Source organism: Salarias fasciatus, chromosome 9 (genome assembly GCF_902148845.1).
Source record: "Salarias fasciatus chromosome 9, fSalaFa1.1, whole genome shotgun sequence".
Classification (NCBI taxonomy): domain Eukaryota; kingdom Metazoa; phylum Chordata; class Actinopteri; order Blenniiformes; family Blenniidae; genus Salarias; species Salarias fasciatus.
Genome location: NC_043753.1, coordinates 17,417,520 through 17,439,682, shown reverse-complemented (window position 1 = coordinate 17,439,682; position 22,163 = coordinate 17,417,520). Strand labels below are relative to the sequence as shown.

Below are 22,163 nucleotides of genomic sequence, written 5' to 3'. Positions count from 1 at the left end.
GGCTGGCAAGCAGAGTGTACTTGTTCAGGGTGACAAGAGCATGGCGGTGACAGGCTCTGTCAAGTGGCCATAATGGCATGCTGTCATTTTCCTGGAAAGACGGCACTATGTGTTTTGTGTAGGCAATGCTCAACTCCACACATGCAAAGATAGGTGCATTTCTTGCTTTTAGAGTTGACACTAACTCCATTTTTTTTCTGTCTTGTAATTGATTTTTGCATGTATTAAATGAAAGTTCAAAGCACAGAAAGGTGGAAATCGGCTGCAGTTCTTCAGAAATATCACTTGGTGTCACGAACGGGTTCAGATCGAGCACATCGTGCCACCATTATGCAGCTGCATTAATCAAAAGACTTGTTTTTTTTTTTGGTTTTTTTTTCCTTCTGCACTCACTGAGACCTGAGTAGCACCTTTGCTTCAGTATTGAACAATAAACTTTGATTTCCATTGTTTGCAGGGTTTGTAATGTTCTTATAAATCACCTAATATCCCTGGCATGTGTGCAGGAGACATCTGAATTCATGAGCCATCAAAGGGTAATTGCCTATTGTGCATTGGACAAGCTTATTTGTGATTATCATCACGGTAGGAATTGTATATGTCCTGCAAGGACTTGGATTTCCTCCCTGACAGACAGGAGTGAATTCAGAAGTCATATGTAACAATGGAGCGTTACCTCTGCGCTCAGCCTACCTCTACTGCCTTTAATATGGGATAAAAAAAACCCCGGCACATCTGGGTATCACTTTCATTGTATTAGCCAGCTGATCCCTGACATCAGTTTATGAGTCTGTAATCTTCTGTCTGGCACAATAGCGGACTAAACCATTTAACCCCGCTGGGAGGGGAGCCACGATACGAGAGGGAAGACTAAACATGGTCCTACTCTAAAAAAGGACTCGTCTTCCCAGACGCAGCCTCTGCGCTCCCGAAGACTCGCCCTGGTTTGGGAGAATACGTACACGGGCCTTCCTACCCCTCCCCCCCTTCTCCTTCTCCATCTTTGTCTCTCCAGCGAATTCAATTTTGTCTTCTCCGAGCGACGGCTTAAATGCAGACAATCTTATCAGCGGCTGTGCAAGCAGTGAGGGACGTGATTGAAACACCCCTGAAGTATTTCCAATGCAGATAAACCTTTCAGGAGTCTTAATTGTGTGCGTGTGTTTTTGTTTCTTCTGGGTAAAAAAAAAAAAAAACGTGCACACAAACACACAGAGAATACAGAATTAGCTCACCTTCCCCACCTACACCTTCAGCAGTCTCGCCTGGTTGTAAAGCGGCGCAGCAGCTTTGGACAGCCGTGCTCTACGACAGTGGATCAAAGCTTTAAAAGACAGGCGCTGGTGCTGTTTACTGTTGAGTTTGCTCGGAAGGATGAAAAATCCAATAAAAGATTACAGCAGCTGAAGCCTCTTGTGTGGTGAAGATTAATTGTTGCAAGTTTCTTGTTAAATTACGCCAAATTTTTTTACTGGGAGAACGAGCCCGTTTTGTCTTTGCGGCCACGTTTTTCGGGATAAAAATCTGTTTTCCTTCACATGCTTCTGGCTTGTCGCTCGAAATGGTGGCTGAGGTGCTGTCTGTTTTCCTCCAGTCATACATGGAGGACCACTTGAAGAACAAGAACCGTCTGGAGCGCGAGTGGGAGGCTCTGTGCTCCTACCAGGCGGAGCCCAGCGCCTGCAGCGTGGGCCAAGGCGAGCAGAACTCCAAGAGGAACCGCTCCGACGCCGTGGTCGTGTGTGAGTCCAGTCCCATGTCCCTTCTCTTACTTCCTTTTTTGTTTTTTTGCCCCCCATAACTGCAAAAGTGTCATACAGCTCTAGAGCTGTTGTTGATATGTGTGTGTGTGTGTTTGTGGACAGATCTTGAGTAAACATGCCAAAACAAGGCTGTAGAAAATTTGCTCCTAAAGTGAACAAGGAATCAGAGGGAACATTGGAGCCAAATATCTTTTTGACTTGTAATTTTTCCCTGAAACCAACTAAAGGTCTCTGTCATTGTACTGAGAAATTACTTCTTCTCACAAATCTGCAAGCTTTGACTCTTTTTGCTGAATGGTATTGACAAGCGGCAAAGGCCAGCCGATTAGGTAACTATATTATTTTGTGGAGTTCGAAATGTTGCTTGAAAAATGCTTATCTTGGAGAGGAACATCTGCTGGTTGGGAGCCAAGAGTCTCGCAGTTTATTGCAACTCTCTGCACCACAGCAGCTCTGGGTATGAAGACATTAATCTGATGGCTGCGTTTCATATCTCTGCAACAGAATCCTGCTGTTGCAGGCCTTAAACGGTATTCAGGCACAAGTTAAACTTCTGTTGTATAATACTAATAGATGCTTTTATTTTGCACCATCTCCAGCAGGCATGCAGTTCAACTTACCTGTATAAAAATATTGTCAGAGTATTAAAATAAAAACAATACGGTGAGTTGTATTGCAAAATAAATGTTGATATGAAACAAACACTCTTGCAAAGACGAGTTAGGATGATTTAAAAAAAAAAAAAAAAAGGCTTTAGTGCAAAATCATGACTGTAACAGCAGTTGCATACTAATTATATAGACCTAGCAGAATTCTGATTAAAAGCCTGGAGCTATCACAAGAGGTGTTTTTTTTGTTTGTTTGTTTGTTTTCCCAATCAGTAATGCTCCATTTTGTGAAAAAGTTTAGTTAATCTCAACCTTAAATTACCACCTTCCATTAGATAAAACTTCAGAAAAGTGGTCATTTTTGAAATGATTGGTCTACCTTCTACTAATAATTTACATTCCGAAACATATTTTCACAATATAAATGGCTGATATCTTTAGCTGCACAAAAACCTTAAATGAAATGTCCCAAATGAACAAAATCATGAAGTGAATGTTTCACAGACTCAGTCCACTGCACTGTTCTTGACCTGATGTGCGTCGAACCTGGGTTCGATTCCCAGCTGTGGCAGAAAGTGCATCCAGTGTGAGAACTAACAGAGTCTACAGTGGAAGTTACAATTGCTTTCTGAGGCAACCTCTGTGAAGGAGAGCAGCGAAATAGACACTTTGGAATAATGTCGCCGTCATTTGCAGGTTTTAAAGCCGTTTTGTAGAAATTGGGTTTTCACTCAACCTCTACATTTCTGAATGGACTCACAGTAACAAGCTGCAGTTGAGAAAATCGTCATAATGAACGCTGCCTCTTCACCCAAAACACCAGGCTCTCCGGCCTGAGATGAGAAACTACTAAACGCTGTTTTAAAAAATAGATGACAAGTACCCAGTAACCCGGCGTCACCTGACCTCCGGGGGCGGGGCTTAATCTGAGGACGTGTTTTTAGCGCGTTGGCTGTTTTGTAGCCTGACCACACCCTCACAGCCTCTACTCCGAGTCCCAAACTCTTCATCCAGCTGTTTATTTCATTTGATTTCACCTTGTTTAGTCATAAATACGAAAAAGATCACAGCAGCTCCTTATTTCAGAGCAACTGCCAGAGTCAGTCTATTAGAAACAGATTAGATGAATCCTTGTAACAGTTTTACTTGTGGAAATAAGACCAAGAGGATTTTTGAAGATCACAACTGGCAGACTTCTTAGGATACGATAGTTTATTATTATTTCACTCCTCAGTGAAGGTGAAGCAATTCAGGACGTTGGAACAGTGTGTGTGCGCATGATGAAAGTCTGGTGAAATTGCAGTCCCTGCAGCCATCCGCAGTTTCATATTCCTCCCGTTGCTGCTCAAAATTCCGTTGTTATTGTGCATGGATGGAGAACTATTGAAATACGTACGGATGAATTATGCATCTTCCATTACAGATGATCATTCCAGGATCACCTTGAAAGCAGAGAATAACCACAGCAACTCAGATTACATCAACGCCAGCCCCATCGTGAGTACTGTTTGTTCATTATGGCTCTGCGTTTTGGTTAATGTCGTGGGGGGGGTTGCGGTTTGCACCAGGAGCACTTGATGCGTTTGGATTTTACTGCAAGATAAAGCTAGTTTCAAAGGACTTGTCATTGATTCAAGCGCATTGATCTTTTTTTAAACTTTGTTTTCCCTGCTGGGCACCTCAGTGGATTTTGTGCTTCTTGTTGAATCACTTTTACTGCTTTCCAAATGGCCACTCCCCTGCGATAGCTCCTGTTTTTCATCTGCATGAAAAAGAATTCCTTTTTTTTTTTCTTTTCCTTCTTTTTTGACCAGACATGTGAATCCTCTACAAATCCATGAAGCCCTGTGTTGGAGAGGTCCAAGACCTTTTTTTTTTTTTGGTTTTGTTTTTAACATTTCCCCCCCAAAAACATTGCCATTATGATTTCCCCTGAGGCTGCTGGGAAGGAATTCCATCAAAACAAACAGGAATCTATGCATTTCAATTACACTTCCAAAATTTCCAAGCAGACAGACGGTGAGGCGGGGTGGCACACACAGCTGCACTAAAAGCCTGTTATTCTTCAAAAATGAACAATGGAGACTTTTAAATGCTGTATTTATTCCTCCGCTTTCTATAATGGCATATTCATGGGCATTTATGGATTATTTAACTGCACTGTAGTTCACTGTTTAGCAGTCTTATAAAGTGAAATCATCGCAAAGTTGGAAAAAAATCAGATTAAAATCAGAATGTCGAGAGAAAATTGGTCCGAGGCTGTTTCGGTTTTGACTCCCAAAAAAAAAAAGAAAAAAGAAAAGAATTTAAGCGGATGTGGAAAATGGGAGAAGTAATGGCGGATGCAGTGGTGTGTGGATGAAAGGACAGTAATTACACCACAAAAGGGACCCCTGGCTGTGCACAGCAAAACTGTGATAATTATGTCTGTCAATGCGGCTTCTTCCTCCTCATTAGCTTCGGGGGCAGTGGCCCATGAGCAAATAATCTGTCGCTTCTTCCTGGGAATCCGGGGTCGGGGAGGCAAAGGGAAGAGGCGACCTGAGAGCCACGTGGCGCACGGGGTGACGCACGCACGGCGAGGGAAGAGGCTCGGCTAACGACGGATGTTTGACCACAGATGATACGAGACGTTCGGCGTCATTAGAGGAACGGATCCATGGAATAGTGCTGAATGTGGTCCGATCCACGTCGGATTTGTCTTTTCTTTTCTCTCTCTCTCTCTCTCACAAAGCTTTTGTGGCTTTCTGCTCTCTCCCACCTGTTCCTCCTACTTTTGTTTTGAAAGTATCTGGGACGAGCTGAAGCTCCCAGCTCTCCATCCTGTATAAACAGGGGATCAGAGCGCCACTGCAAGGTGTTGAAAGTTAAGATGCTTCTCGGGGAACAGACAGTCGTGTGAGCTATTTTGGTACGAGCTATTTTACTTCAAAACCAAAGAGCTCTTTGCATTTTTTTCCCCTCTCTCTCTCCTTTTTTTTTGCAGTCTATCGTCTTCCCACAATGGTGAGGAGAGGACAGCTGAAATTCAGGACCGCTCTTTCATGTTTGCGCTTTAGTATTCATGCAGGGACATCGCCACACAGCTACAGCATGTCTGTGTCCTTGAGATTGGCTCGACGCAGTGGAATTTCTGTGGAGATTTTCTTTTTTTTTTACAAACTTTTATTAATTCTTTTTTTTTGTACTCACGTGAGGAAATTTAACCAGGAAGGATGAAGAGAAAATTGAAGTGTAACACTGAGAGACGAGCACAACAGCGCTTTCATTCATGTGCTCCTTTTGTGAAATTTGAAATTTGCTTGCAGCAGGTGTGTCTCCTGCAACCTGTGCTTCTCTCCTGCCCCCCCGCCCACCCCCTCCCAATGATCACTTGACCGTATTGACCTGCAATATGTAGATAACACCGCTGACTTTGTGTCGGTAAATCATAAATAGGCTTTAAATCTGAAGCCAGGACACATCTGCACTGCAAAATGTTAAATGACTGCCACCGTTAAATGAACGCAAACATTAAAAAATGATTTATTCACCCTCACTTTAATCTACTTCCTGCCCTACATTAAAGTGGAAGCATAATTTAACACTTTAAATCCGCTAAAATGAAAAACAGAGCCTGAGATACATCTTATTGAAATGATTTTTTATTAAAACTTTTCAGCCACTGTTTTTTTTTATTTATTTATTTTTTTATCAGTCTCCAAAAGCATTAAGAATTAATCCTGTTGTTCGGGATATTAAACATGCAGAGAGAAGAGTATTATGGTAATATTAATGCCATGAAGAAATGCTACATAATTATTTTCCTTTTAAGGGCGAGTGTCAAGGTCCATGAGCGAGACTAATGAGTTTAAAGAATACACCACGAAGCGAAATAAAAACTAGATCTTTAACATTTAAAAAAAACACTCGATCTTGAACATTTGTGTCCGTGCAAAGAGTCCCTGACAGGTTGTACCTCCCAAAAAAAAAAAAAGAAAAGAAAAGCAAGTGCATGAAAAATGAAAGCCATTAAGTTCGACCCTGCGACTTGCTGTCTTCTTAATGTTCTCCTCGCAGATTTTTCACTCTCTAAATGACTCTTGTACAATTAGAGATGATGCTGTTAAATTTTAAAAAAAAGAAAAGTGCTTTACATCGCTGGATGTTTCTCAGCTGAACAATAACTAAGAAACAAATCAATCACACCTGCAGCTTCCTTAAAAGTCTCCAAATGCCTATTTTAAAAAGTACGTACCTTATTTGAAAATTCAACACTGCTTAAGCGCTTTATGAAAACTCAAATTACACAGAAATTGATTCCCAACTCGTTTGTTTTCCTTGAATATCTGTTGATGTCTCTCAGCTTCTCACACCAAGGGGTGCAAGTCCGTTCGATAAAATCCGATCATTGATATATATATATATATATATTTTTTTTTTTAACCAAGGTGTGCAACCCGACCCAGCACCCACTCAATCACATCTCTCAAATCAAGCGCCCCCATGTCATTATGTCCCACCTCCACCTTCTGCTCCCTCGTGTCAGCCGCCTCCAAGCCTTTCAAGTCCCACTAGGTCTCGTGTTCAAACATGTCAAAGCGGCAGAAAATGAGGCCTGAAAGCCATTTTGTGAGGTGTTTCGAAACACATTTATTCTTATAGAGATATTTCAGAGAATACAGGTTGACATTATGAACGATGAACCTACCAGTTGAGCTATAAAGTGTTGATTGAGGTCGTTAAATGTACATTTTTTGTGTTTGCCGTGCCTGTTTGCACAGTCAACAACGATAATGAGCATATTTGTTATCCTTTCCTATAAACTGCCTCCTCTTTAAACATTTCCCCATGTAACAGTCACACTTTTCCCACAGTGGATGTGTTCGAGCCTCCATGTCCCAGTTTACTCCAATCAGACCCTTAAAAATAGCCCCATCCCAGATAAAACAGGGCTTGGAGGAGAAACGAGACAAAGTGTTTTTCCTCCGTAGACGCCGCTCTGCTTTCCGCGCCGCATCCAGATGGAGGCTTTGATGGAAGTCTTAACCAGACAATATGTTTTCATCCAGCAGCCTCTGCCCAAACACTGTGTCACACTCTGTTCCCTCTCTCCCAGATGGACCATGACCCCCGTAACCCGACTTACATCGCCTCGCAGGGCCCGCTCGCCTCCACTGTGGCAGACTTCTGGCAGGTAAAGCTCATCTCCAGTCGCAGTCCATTTCTCGGCTCTTAATTATTTGTCCCTGCGGCGAGTTTCACTATTTCTGCTTCGAGCTGCATTTCAGTCCGCTCTTTGCTTTTAAGATTGGAGTGTTTATGTTCAAGTCGAGGTATTTCTTTTAGGAGGATGAAACATATATGCACTAACATCATTTCACCTGCATGTTTCCTAAGGATATCATGACCTAATGATTAATCGCTAATGAATCAGGAAGATTTCTTTTACCTGAAACTATTTATTTTATGATTCCGTGTTTGTAAAATCTTAAGGTAGATTTAACCTACTTATTGTTTATTGTTGCACCATGTGAGTGAGAGTAATGCAGTTTCATTCCTCTGTACGTCCTGCACAGTGTAATAATGACTTCAAAGCTGACTTTGATTTGACTTTAATACATTAGGTGGCACTCGTGAGTCACTGTTCCCATCTTTTCAATTTATGTTGGAGCTTGTTGTTTTAGTAATGAGCAAACGTTCCAACCTCTGATTACGATTCAACCGGATATTTTTCCCACCAGCTTAGGACCGACTAGCTGCTGCAGTTACTGGACAAACTGCCACTAATATTAGAACCCAAGCCTGCAGCAAAACAAGAAAAACAGCTATTTCATTTACATAATGACTTTTGTTTTCTTTTATTAGCTCATTTTTCTAACTTTTAACTTGAATGATGTTGCATGCGCATCGTGTGAATGGATGCTCCGATGTAATATTTGTATCCTCTTCATGGAGCAAACACAAGCTGATAATGTACGTTATACCTGCAGCTTTTAGTTTCATATAAAAATCAAGTAACACATGCCCCCCTGGGACATCTTCGTGTTTTTTATAATAATGCTGCTCTTTGCTCATGTTTGGATTTTTTTTTCACCCTCATAGGTATTTGCATTCTTGTCCTTGTCTATAAATGCTGAGCGAACCTGCCATCAATCACTGGCTATAGGCTATTGTAAGACATGTCATCTTGTGTAGAAGTATGCCTTAAATGATGCATGGTTGCCAAATGGCATTCCTATGTGTTAATAGGACAGCACTGTAGTAATTAGTGGGCCCATCACCTCCATATGGTGAAGTAGCTCCAGCTAGCCGTGACTGGGGTGTGGAAGAGCCGAGCATAAATCCTGACAGAGCAGCTGGGTCTGCACCCTGCACCCTGGATCCTGCACCCTGCACGCAACACCCTGCATCCTGGATCATGCATCCTGCATCCAACATCCTGCATCCTACACCCTGCACCTTGTATCCTGTACTCTGCATACTGCACCCTGCACCACCCTGCATCCAACATCCTGCATCCTGCATCCAGCATCCTGCATCCTGCACCCTGCACCTAGTATCCTGCACCCTGCATCCAACACCCTGCACCCAACATCCTGCATCCTGCACCCTGCATCCCGCATCCTACATCCTGCACCTTGCACCTTGCATGCAGCACCTACCACCCTCCACCCAACATTCTACACCCTACATCCAACATCCTGCATCCTACACCCTGCACCTTGCACCTTGTATCCTGTACTCTACATACTGCACCCTGCACCACCCTGCATCCAACACCCTGCACCCAACATCCTGCACCCTGCATCCTGCATCCTGCACCTTGCATGCAGCACCTACCACCCACCACCCAACATTCTACACCCTACATCCAATATCCTGCGCCCTGCACCTTGCACTGAGGCATCACCTGTGTCCAAACTTTAGGATCATGCTAACTATATATATATGTCGAAGACAAAATGTAAGATGCTGTAAATCAATTTAGGTCTAAAATTATGTTTTCAAATGATTACCAAAAGAAGTCCTCTTTTCTTATTATCTGTAAATTGTGAATTAATTAATCCATCAACTCAAATGGGAATAGAAGGTGCTCTGCTTGCTGCACTTAATTTAAAAAAAGTGCCTTGCATGAAACAGTCAATAATTATCTTTTTGGTTATTTGTTTGCCTGCCAGTTTTTTTCTGTGCCAGGTGAATAAATGCATATCCATTATCTAATAAAAGGAGCCATTTAGTCGTGAACTCGGCTCTAACTCTTTCCCAATTAGGCAGAAAATAATAGAAAATTAGATACAGATTGACTGACATGCTGAGCATCAGCTCTGTGTCTGGGAGTGAGTGATAGCTATTCATCATTCAGTGTGGTTAACCTTGGATTGTGGCAGGAGAGGAGGGAAAACACACACTCTTTTACCCCATTAAAAGTAAACAAACAGGGGAACCACTGGCACTCTCATGCAAATGGACCGTGCAGGAGGCAAATCTTTTTGCTCTGTCCTATCTAATCCACACCGGCCCCAGGCAGTGCTCTGAAAGGCGGCTCTGCTTCTAATCCTTCCACTCCTCATCCCTGCATCCCTTCATCCTGCACTTCTCCGTCCATCTCACCTCCTCCCCTCCCCTCTCTGGATATTACCTTAGCTCTGCTGGGCCTTCCTGCGTGCTTCATCTTCACGCCGTTGCAATGCATGAAAAGGCGGCCTGCATCACAGAGAACAACTCAGGTCATTTTCAGGCTTGTTTATGTTTCATCTGTACAAATAATGCGTCGTGTGTGTTCTGTTTTTTTTTCTTTTTTTTTTTTCCTTTCAGCAGAGAAATTCTCAATCACATTTAAAAAAAAAAAAACATGACAGATTTTTTAGCAAGCTGGAGCTGGAAAATAATGTGCTTTTACCTCACTGCCTACAAATATTTGCTAAATTGTACAAGTCTAAATGGATAATATTCCCTCGCATTATCACCTTGCCTAATCTCATCACATCCTGGCACAGTTGGCACAGTTGGCGTGTAATGTGTCCACTGGGCTGGATCACAGACGCTTGTGATTAGTGTATAGTCAAGGCCATTGTGTTTTTATAGCAATCATAAAACCCACGTTTCCTCCTCATTTTCCTAATGGTTGCCGTGGGCCTGTATTTTTTTCCCAAGGACACATTAGATTGCGATAAGATAAAATGGAGCGGCGGCAGCCGCGACGCTAGATGTTGTGATCTCGCTCCGGCGACTGAGAGGGCGACACATGATGCCCCCCCCCACCCGCCGCGCGACCCAACATTTATCATTTGTCACACACAGAGAGGTGACATTTATTCATACTTCCTGGACGAAGATTAAGAAATCAATTTCACCCTAATACTAGGCTGCCATGTAATGCTAATGTGCAATATGCCGCTCCTCGTGGCACAGTTCAGTTACATATTTAAGCAGTTTGAATGTCACATGGATGTATATGAAAGGCTGCGCTGTCTCGGGGGCGTGATGGATGGACGTGGACGGGCGGATGTGTGACGTCTCCCCTCCGGTGTGCAGATGGTGTGGGAGAGCGGCTGCGTCGTCATCGTCATGCTGACCCCGCTGTCTGAGAACGGAGTGAAGCAGTCTCACCACTACTGGCCCGACGAGGGCTCCGACGTCTACCACATATACGAGGTACGCCCCTTCAAAACTTTATGTCCTTTTGAATTTTTACGATGCCAGGAATATTGCTTTTTGTTTAGTCATTCCTGAGATGAACATAAAAAAGTCTTTTGATTCAGAAAATGAAGGACAAAAGTTATGTCCTGACAATTTAATTGCGTTGTCAATTAACTTCCCCACTGAGCCAGTGACGTTTCTAGAACGTGGTTATATAACGTCGGAGGAGACAGGCCCGAACGGAAACAGTCTAAATCAGCTGGATCAATGGATTTTATGATCATGTAAAATCAATATGTGAAAACTCCATAGAACAACATCCTACTGCTGCTGTCCTCCAAACCCTTTTCTGCCTCCATTGTTCTCACTTCATACGAGACGCCACCTTTTCAGTTTAAAACCTACCAAACAGTTTGAGGACGCTTGAATGGAGATCCTGAAAGGCCGTGATAAATATGTATATTCGTCTCCACAGCCAGCTGTAACAATAACTCAGGTCACTGCTCATTGCTCACCTGTATTCCTTCAGTCTCTCTGCACAAAATGTCACAAAACCTGGACAGAATCGCTAAAAAGACGGCTTGTCATCACAAACACGACTATCCGCTTGACTGGAAAACCACTAAAAAGGTGTCAGAAAGTGGATGCAGTGAAATATCATGCAGCGATACTTCAGTCCCAGAAGTATCTGTGGGACCTTTGTTTTCATTACTGGAGTTTGAAATATTGAAAAAAAATCTAAATTTAACTTTTATTGCATAAAATTATTGCAAATTGTGAAAGAAAATACACTTAACAAAGAAAAAACATGTTTTGAAGTCGTTCATTCTAATTCCAAGTCATGCTCGATTATTCAATCACTTTTTCTGTGAACAGACAGCTCTGCCAACACCTCACTAAATATCTAAACAGTTGTCACCACCTGCGGAACATCAGGGAAGCTGTTACTGCTGGTGTCATGTTAACATGTGGAATGTGATTTATGGTTGGCGTTGGAAGGCTTTACCTTCTCCTGTCAGGTGTATTTCTACACATCATCCAGCTTTGTTTACTCATTCTTTTACAAAATTGCTATGAATTAATGTTTCAATACCATTACTAGTTACTTCTTCCAAGAAACTATTTGATTTGAAAAATAGCTGTTGTATGTGTGAGAGACATTAGCAGAGCTGTCAGCACTGTGTGGGTCAATAGTCATTGCAGAGCAATGAATGAATGTGACGACTATCCTCTATACTTGTCTTTCATAAGCAAACTGCACAGTCTATATTTCCAAGAAATGCAGTCGTGTGCATTATTGCATTATTGGCTGCAGTTGTTACATTCTGGTCAGATATCACATCGCACTATTGGTGACTTATAACGTTATTGGATTTATTGTTCGGTTTTACATGATGGTTTGTTACAGTGTGACAAAATCCAACATTTTGCAGTTTCCAGTTGGGAATTTTTTTTTTTTCTTTTCCCGCCCTCTCTCTCCCATCTTCAGGTCAATTTGGTGTCGGAGCACATCTGGTGCGAAGACTTCCTGGTGCGGAGCTTCTACCTGAAGAACCTGCAGACTAACGAGACCCGCACCGTCACCCAGTTCCACTTCCTGTCCTGGATGGACCGCGGGATCCCCAACTCGGCCCGAACCCTGTTAGACTTCCGCAGGTAGAGTGGCCATGCTGCCGGCGGCGGCTCTGCAGATTCCAGTCAGCTGCTCTTTATCCTGAGCTTGTTCTTAATCACCTTCCCTTATATTCTGTATTCTGTCAGTGCCTCTCTGGTCCGTCTCCTTTTTGCCCCTCTGCCTCTTGGTCTCCCGGAGAATGGTTGTTCTAATAAGGACTGTGTTTCTGTGCTATCCCTTTCATCCTGGGCCTACTCCCCTCACCTCCCTCCAGCACATGTGATGCAGCAAATTAACAGTCCCGCACTGCCTGGCTTGGCTTGGGAAGAAAAGAAAGAGAAAGAAAAAGAGAGAGAGAGAGAGAGGGGAAAAAAACACCTAATTCAAACACCCAATTAAATGAGAGCTGTCTTACTAAAACATGGCAGAGGGGGCAAAGCTAGTGACTGAATAACCTCGCTCTGTTCTCCATATAATGCGTTCTGGCAGAGGAGCAGCAATAGCTCCTTTGGGAAAACCCAGGAGGGATAGGAAAAGCCCTTCAAATGAGAATAGATGCATCTGATATGCGGACGGAAGTCTGTCCCTCCGGTTTGTAACGCAGATTGAAGGAAAAGCGAGGATGTGTAGGGATGTCATGTCATCGTTTTAAGACTTTCCTGAGAGTCGGTGCGCCTTTTTTTGTTTTTTGTTTTTTTTCTCTCCTTCTTTTTTATTTTTTTGTCGCATATTGATCTGGGTGTTGTCTGCATGATGTGTAGCTCTGAGCTGTGTTCTGATGACATACATGCTGTTGACAGTTAGATACCCCTGAGTGACCTCCACTGATGCCGCTGTGGCTTATTGAGCGATCTGGAGCGCTCTGATTAAAGGGATGCAGAGGTCTCAGACCCCCGCACAGTGTACGCTACTCTCGTGGTCTCGAGGTTTTGGCCAGCTCTGTATTTTGCGGTTGCCAGTGTCATTTTTGTGATGTTGCAGCTAGTAATATGAGCCCAGTTGCATAGTCACAAAAGTGATCATTGGAAACTGTGTCTCCTCAGCCAGGCCTGTGCACAAACTTTCTCTCACTCCTGACTCTCTGCCTCCCTCCTCCTCTTCCTCCTCCTCCTCCTCCTCTTCCTCCTCTCACTGCTCCTTCCTCTGCCATGCATGGGAACTCCAGCCATCTCTGTATTGCTGCTTGACTAAAGGACACGTCCTGATTTTATTCATATTTGTTGGTATCAGATAACTTCAGGATTTGAAATGATTAATTCAAAGTGATGTTATTTGATGCAAATACCCAAAGCGTTCAGAAGTTGGCTCTCTAGTTTAACCGCAGATTTGCTTGTAATGTAACAGGCTCGCTCACATTTGGCGCTCAGTGCATGGATCTTCCTGATCTTTCATTCAGTAAAGCCTTGATCAAGACAAAGACAAATGTTCAACATGACATCAAACCGAGCACACCTGCGCTTTGAAATGCCAGCAAACATGGGAACGGCTTTTAACTGCGGTGGTTCTTGAAGTCGCAATCACAAATGCAGCACACAAATTTCAGAACCGAGAAGCATTTGCAGAATCAGAGGCTGCTTTCAGCGATATATGGCACTATTTTCTGTTTTCAGCTACAAATCACACTGATAACTGGCAAAGATCATAGAATAATGAAAGAATTAAGAAAATATTGGCTTGTGATAATATATTTGTCAATCTTTATTAGTGTATGAATAAAAATTCTAAGAGGTCCCATTCACAGATCACTGGTAAACCTCATTGAAACAATACATTGTGCTATTCTCGTGTGTAAAGCTGCAAAATTCATCAACATCTAATATAGAGCTAATTGCTAAACTATGAAGCTGTTACGTAGTTTTCCAATTCTTGAAATGTTAAAATGTTAGTTTTTTTTTGTGTATATACAATGAAATATATTGTAAACCTCACATCACATCACTTGAGTTACTTAACACTTAAATTATGCATTGTACTTTTTATTGAATGCACACTCAAAAACCCCAAAATGACAACAGTGAGAAAGATAAAAGAGAACGTATAAGAACTGAGACAATATTCCAGGATCTACCTATAGCAGCAGTTTAAATAATATATAGTACATTTTCGTGTGTATAGCTATGAAACCTGAAAATATAAACTGAAATGACAGACCTAAGAAAAATTTGCATAAAACCTGAAAAAACTTGACACATTCAATAAAGAATGGCGGAGCTAAATTTTAAATTGTACAATGTAGAAATGTTTTGAATATGTCATGCATTTTTGTGCATGCAGCTTCTAAATGCTTCAAAACATGCCAAACCAACAGATAAATTGCAGATTTAGAGAATAAAACAAAATCTAATGGCGCCAAAAATAGCATGCAGCACGTGTTCGTGCGTTTATCCACAAAACATATCAAAAAATCCTCATTACAAACTGCACAGATTTAATACAAATTGACAAAAGACTGTAAAAACTGTGCGTATGATGAAATATTTAGGTTTTTTTTTTTCCCATTTTTCCATTGAAAAGCGGGGGTGGGGGAGGCGGTTGGGGATGGGGTGCATGGAAAGATGCGGAAGCTCTCCGTGTAGTCAGTTTCCATGGCAACAGCGGGGTGTGAAAAGGCTTGTTGGCCTTCGCCGCGCCTGTGGTGTATAACATTCATAATTGGCTGGGGTTAATGCGTCGGCGGTCGGCAATCACAACATCACACCATCACATCCATCACCCACGTGTCACAGTAACGCTGTTTGAAATGATGCTCAATTTATTTACGCCGCGCGACACGGATTCCTCTCTCCGCGCTCAAATTACGGTGATTGATTGACAGGAGGGAGCGTCTCCGCCAGTTGTGTTTGTTCCTTTGATTATTGCCACCATTAATTTCAGCCGGACCACAGCGCAGAGGTCCCCCTCATGAGTCACATTTGTTTTAATTATCGCCGTTATTATTCCGCAAAAACAATCGATCCTGTTTCCTGGACATGATTTAGCTGCTTGTAGGGGTGGGGGGGGAAAAAAAAAAAAAGCTTGCAATAACATCAAGTTTTCTCTTGTTTCTTCTTCATTTCAGAAAGGTTAACAAGTGCTACCGGGGTCGATCTTGCCCGATAATTGTGCACTGCAGGCAAGTATGACTGCTTGAACCTTTTCCTCAGTGTCTGACCCAGATGAATTAGGAAAGGCTTTCCGGTGTCGGCAGTGTGTTCAAGAGGAGAGGCTGTTTATTTAAAACCCGCTCAGTCCACTTACTTTATCGGGCTCCACTGGACCCGCTGTTTATTCCACTTACGCCGTCCTTATGTAAATCGCGTGGCGACGAGTGCTCAGCCGGAGACGCTCCCATTTCCCATTTGGTGGAGCTAGTTAACCGGCCTTGATTGGTTTGTATTAAACTCCAGGTATCTGTCTGAACACTTTTAATAGTCACATCCTGTTAAGTCATGCGTGGGGCCAGTAAGCCCGCGCTCCCTCTGAGGGAGCTGTATGGACCGAGTGTCTCGCGCTGGATTAATGAAGCTGTGGCGCTCGGGCCGCTCTCCTGTTTTATTGGCCTTGCCTTTATTAGAGAGATGTCCACGCCTTGTTTGCAATTAACATGCAGAGCCGCTGAATGGCCGGCGGGCACAAAGGGAGGCTTTTCATAGGACTATCTCTGGAGTAATGGAAAAGCAAGGCTCTCCAAAAGCTGTTCTCGAACCGCCCCTGGCCTCTCAACCTCTCCTCTGCTCCTGAGGTGCATGCATTTAAAAGCCTTTGTCCCCAGTGTGCCTTAGAAACCGTTCCCCTCTCTCCAGCAGCAGCGCAACTCTCAAGACCACACATGCACTCGTGTGCAAAGGTTTAACATAATCACATTTATTGGAACATCAAATATTCACACATGTCGGCGAGAATATTGAAGATCACTATTGATTTTAGGTTGTAGGTTTTTTTTTTTTTAATTTCAAATGTGCCATTTTGTCTGCAATATTGTTTCACACACACACACACACGAAGGCTTGTGCATCTGTATGCAGAGACTAATTTGTGTTTAAATATACTCGACAGTCTCTCAGCAGATGCAGATGTAAATGAGCAATTTGTTTCCTTATAAGAAAAACACTCTGAGATTAAAGCATCTCACTCCGCCACCTTAATGATCTCTCTCCCCCCTCTCTCTCTCTCTCTCTCTCTCCCTCTATCTATCTATCCATCTATTTATCTGTTTGTCTGTCTATCTCTCTCCATCTCCCTCTCTCTCTCTGCAGTGATGGATCTGGCAGGAGTGGGACTTACATTTTGATTGACATGGTCCTCAATAGGATGGCTAAAGGTAACGATCAATGGCTTCCCTTTCTCTCTTTCTGCTTGCGTTGAAGCGTTGCCCTGGCAACGCTAAAGCCTCTCATTTTCCACAGAGGGTCTTGAGGATGCATTAGAGGGTGACTTTTTTTTTTTTTTTTTTCTTTCCTCCCTCGTCTCTGAGGCCTCCAAAGGCAGGGAGAGCGCGGCAGACACGCAGGGAGCTGCTAGGAATGGGGAGAGCGGAACAAAGGGAAAACACAGAGAAAGGGAAATGAAAAAAGAAACCTCCGCCCACATCAGTAATTATCTATTTAAGCCACCTTCACACCGTATTGACCCGCGTCAACAACAGCAACATGAATTTAGAGAGCGCATGCATGGAAATGAAATGTTTAAGGAGAAAATACGGAATACTTTCTGGATCCTCTTTTTGCTCCAGCGGGCTGATTCCATGTTTAATATTTCATGGAAACATTGTGCTTATTTGATTTGATTAGATTGTTGATTTATTCCTACCAGCCCAACTCCATACTCACCCTGGAAATAGCTCCTTCTTTTTTTTTTTTCTTTTTTTCTTTTCCATTTTAAAGAAATTCAAGCTGTGACTGAATGCATTTGCACTTTACTTCCTGCAATTTGGAGAGGAGCTGCACCCCCCGCTGACGGCCACAAATCAGCCGCAACTTGGCTTCATCATGGAAATTAAAGCACAAGCACACAGAAATCCAAATAAATATACAACGACTGGGCAGGAGGAGACGCAGGGAGGGAAACATTTAGTGCACTGGATGTTTGATTGCATGTAAAACAGGAATAGTTTGAAGACAGAATCTTATTTTACTACTTTTAGTTAGATCTAAACAAGGAAGCACCAGTAACAGTGCATCAAAAGCAACACAACTCGTTACATGTCTCTTTGTCCACTTTTCCATGCTTGAGCCTGTTTCATTGGACGCTGCCTTGGCGTCACCTTAAAGCCCTCCGCAGCCCGGGCTGCCCTTTGCCCTCTTGCCCTTTAGCCTGTTTGCCCTGCGCTCCCATCAGAGCCGGTTAGGACGGCCGGTTAGGACGGCCGCTCCGGACGCAAACGCTCCCTCCGCCGCCCGTAAAACAGTAATAGACTGACCCGTCCCGCTGGGGTCCATGTAGAGCGGGGACAAAAGCGCGGTGATGAAAAGGTGCCACTCAGTCTCTTTTTAACCTTTTGTTTTCTGCTTCGGGAGCAAATGTAAGAAATGTACATAATCTCACTCTTCAAAGCTTTTTTTTTCTTCTTCTTCTTCTTCTTCTTCTTTTTCTTTTTCCTCTTTGGTCAGAGAGCCTCTCTTCAGCTTAACTTTGGAATCCAGCCGACTAAGACATGAAAGTCTTGTTGGAGCGCTGGAGTACTTTGAGTACTAAGTCCAGCTGCATTAAATCCTGCTTTCTCTCTCTCTCTCTCTCTCTCTCGCTCTCTCTCACCCACACACATACATACATTCACACTCTTGTTCCATCTCCTTTGCTTCCTTTCTCTGCTTTGCTTTCAAAAACATCTTGAGAGTTCAGGGGCTCTCCCTCTCTCTCTCGCTCAGCCTCTCTCCCCTCTTTTTGAATCCACAAATCTGAAAGTGGAATGAAACACCCACATTAACATGGCGGACCTGTGAAACCCAGACAGACACAGCAGCCGCCGACCGCCGTCGAAGGCGAGCAACTGTTGCATAGGTTAATCATCAGAGCGACTGCTGCAGAGCTGCAATAAATCATTTTAATTAGACTTTGTTGATTCTCAGAAACATGCATCCACACACACACACACACGCACACACAAACAAACACACTCATATCGTTGCATCCAAATGCGCTTAATGGACTTTCTAGTTGGGACATAATCTCAACCATTTTTTGAACATGATTCTCAGACAGAAGCCGCTGTGTAGTGGCTTTCAATGCGGGGTTTTTTTTTTTTTCTTCTTTCCCTTTCTCTCTTTTTTTTTGCGCATTTCCCAGACCCCCAAAAATATCCTCTTGCATATTTTATCGAGAAACAGTCTGTGGCTCTTGTCCAAGTCTTTCGAGGGATGAATGTAATAATTTTCAATCGCTGCACTGTTCCAAAGGGAGCCGGGCATAAAGAGAGATTGACAGATGTGAGCTGGATTACTCCGCTGCTTTGAACTCAGTCCAATTTTCGGTCTGTTGCAGGTGCTAAAGAGATTGATATTGCCGCTACCCTGGAGCACTTGAGAGACCAGAGAGCTGGCATGGTCCAGACAAAGGTAAGGTCCCCGGCTTTGAGTTTAGAGAGGTGGGGGAGAAATTGGGAAAGCATAGAATTGGGGAGGGGAGTCGGGGGGAGAGGGTGTGCTTTGGAGGGGTTTGCAATCATTGAAAATAGCCGATTGTCTGCTCCGTGCAGCTCGGGATCGGGGGAATGATGGTGTAATTGATAACTGCCTCAAGGATTAGAAGAAACATTGTCGTGGAAGAGAGTAATTGCAGTGTTCCACATTCGTCACTGGGATGCGCAGAGAACAGCCGATATATTGCTCAAAGACTGCAACAATATAGGATTTTGTATTAATTTTTACTAAGCTGAATTCAAAAGGCTGCCATTAATTATTATTTCAATCACTTTGTATTGTGCTGATTATTTTTTTCTCAATTACTTTGTCTATAAATTGCCAAAACAATGTGGCAATAATGGTTTTAAATGTTTTTTTTTCTCCCCTTTTTTGTCAGTCCATCAGTCCAAAATCAAAAGATATATTCAATTTGTAATAAAACAAAAACAAAACGGCAGTAATTCCTAAAATCTGAAAGGCTATTGGTCACATTTAGTGGATAACCGAGTCCAAAACACTGGTTTTTAATTGTCTTTATTTTAATCGTCCTTCTTATAATTCATATTCACATTTCTGTAGTTACACGTTTTTGTCCCAGCGGTTCATTTCACAGCTGGTCCTCCTCCTCACAGTCTTTCAGAGAATACTTTAGGCATGTACAAAAGCATTTATTCTCATCCACTAATGCAAATAGTCGGTAGGAAGTCTCTTTTGTTTCCCTCTTGTAATTGGAAGGAATGATAATAATAATAAAGATGAACCTCATGCAGCGGTGGGTGATGATATTTATGCTCGCTCTCAGACTCCAGCGTTCCTCTTTGCTTCATTACTGCTGCTTTTTACAGCTCTATACTTTTTGGCCTAGAAAAAAAAAAAAAAAAGCTTTTCAAACAGTCTCTCTTTCTTTTGTGACAAGTCTAAGTGAAATTATATTGGAATATTGTTGATTCCACTTTGTGGCTCCATGCTGGGCCTACACAGAAATTAGATTGTAATGAGGTACAGAATTTAGAGTTCGGTTTCGAGGATTGGACGACCAATTATGTTTTGTTTTTTTGTTCCTCCCCTCTTCATGATGTCGCCACTTTATTTTTGGATGCTCACCCAAAAAGGACGGTAATTTCCCCCCCACTTTTTCTTTTTTCTTTTTGTGATTTCTCCTTCTGACAGACATCAACATGCAGTAATTACAACATGTGTGGGTTTTTGTTTTTGTTTTTTTTGTTTTTTTTTTATAAACATCTGCCTCTGATCCCTTCAGGCAGAGGTTGATCTCCCCCCAGTGGCGCAAACGTGAACAGCAAAAGCGTGCAGAAAAAAAAAGCTTGATATGAAAAGTATCTTTTATTTCAACGCAGAAAACTTTAAACCCGACTTGGGATTAGACGGAGGTGCATACAGACGCGGCGGGGATGAAGACGGATGCACTTACATATTTTCTGGCACTATCGCAACTTCAGAAGACGCGTAAAAATAGAAAACTTCAACGCTCCAGATAATCTCCACTGCAAAGCGAAAGGCACGGCCACCAGTGACTCCCCTGTATTGATTTAGCCTATCCTATCCTCAGGCCAGACCATGGCAGACTGTGTGTTGACACATCTAAAGACTGTTCCCTCCAAACTCCTACGTACCTTTTTTTCCTCTGTATGAGGACCCTGTGGCCTGCAGCTTGGGGAGAGGAGAGGAATATAAAAACACCAGGTCCACGGGGCCAAACATCAATCAGCCCCTTTTACGCTCCTCGGGGAAAACTATGAGTGGGTTTCGCAAGCGCATACGCACACACACACACACATACACACGCACACACACATACATGCGCGCGCACGCACGGTGAAAAGCTGAGAGACAGCTCGACTGAAAAGCTCCATTTTAAGACACACCTGGCTGGATCGATGGCGGTGGCAGCTACGCGTGCACTTCAAGTCGAAAGCTCAGAGAGCGGCTCACCTTCGCCCCGAGTGTGTGGCGGAGCTCGTCCCGGGAAGGGTCATCCGCAAGACGTACGGGGAAGGAGAGGGGGGAGGCGGCGCATGTCAATCTCTCTGAAACAGCATTCCTGAGTTGTTACACACTTGGACACGCACTAAAACTTTCTCCTTCCCTTCTCTCTTTCCCTCCGTCCTCCTCTTCCTCCTCCTCCTCCTCCTCCTCCTCAGGAGCAGTTTGAGTTTGCGCTGACAGCCGTGGCAGAGGAGGTGAACGCCATCCTGAAAGCACTTCCTCAGTGAAGGCACCACAGTCCCCTCCCCCTCCTTCCCCACCCCCCCACCTTCACCACAACCTCCACCATCTTCTCCTGGCTCGCTGAGCACCGGTTTCCTCTGCCCACTCAAGACTGACATCTCTCTCTGCCCTCCCCTCCCCTCCCCCCCGCTCCGTCTCTCTCCCTCCTCCTCACCTCTATATATACTGTATACTTATGAATGTCGTGCCGGATATCTCACCTGGATCCATGTTCACGTCGGGTTCTGCTGCACCGACGCGGTGTGTGTTGATATGAACCGTGGTCCTCTATAACCGTGACGTCGTTCCTGAACATGCCGTTCTATAGTGCCACTGACGAGATGTTTGCGTGGTGTCAAGTGAAGGTTTTTTTTTTTTTTTTTTGTTCCAAAATTGAGTTTTCAGCCGCCAACAAAGAGACTCAGACGCTTCCAAAAAAAAAAAAAATTGCACATTTGAAGTAATCTACAGCTGAGAGCTGTGATTATTCACTCGATTAATCATTTAGTCCGTGAAATGATTAAAAAGTCATGAAAATTGATTTTTCTTTTCTGTTTGTTTGACTAACAATCAAAAATACCAACATATTTAAACTTATATGAGCAAAGACGAACTGCAGGATGCCTTATTAGAGACGCTACAGTTAAAGCAGTGTGTAGTAAGAGAGAAGGGCGGTTGGTTTCCTTCTGGTCTGACTGGTCAGTGGACTCATCGATCCAGCTCTTAT

The 22,163-nt window shown here is 43.2% G+C and overlaps 1 protein-coding gene across 1 annotated transcript in view; it reads left to right on the top strand.

Annotated features, from left to right (window-relative positions):
- The window catches only part of ptprn2 (protein tyrosine phosphatase receptor type N2), a 127,299-nt gene extending 105,476 nt beyond the window's left edge, over window positions 1–21,823 (top strand). The window contains exons 14-22 of the mRNA XM_030099755.1: window positions 1,595–1,742; window positions 3,795–3,868; window positions 7,470–7,547; window positions 10,889–11,008; window positions 12,483–12,649; window positions 15,667–15,720; window positions 16,844–16,908; window positions 19,068–19,141; window positions 21,370–21,823. Coding sequence (XP_029955615.1) covers window positions 1,595–1,742; window positions 3,795–3,868; window positions 7,470–7,547; window positions 10,889–11,008; window positions 12,483–12,649; window positions 15,667–15,720; window positions 16,844–16,908; window positions 19,068–19,141; window positions 21,370–21,441 — 852 coding nt within the window. The 3' untranslated portion in view covers window positions 21,442–21,823. The remainder of the gene's footprint in view (window positions 1–1,594; window positions 1,743–3,794; window positions 3,869–7,469; window positions 7,548–10,888; window positions 11,009–12,482; window positions 12,650–15,666; window positions 15,721–16,843; window positions 16,909–19,067; window positions 19,142–21,369) is intronic.
- The last annotated feature ends 340 nt before the right edge of the window (window positions 21,824–22,163 follow it).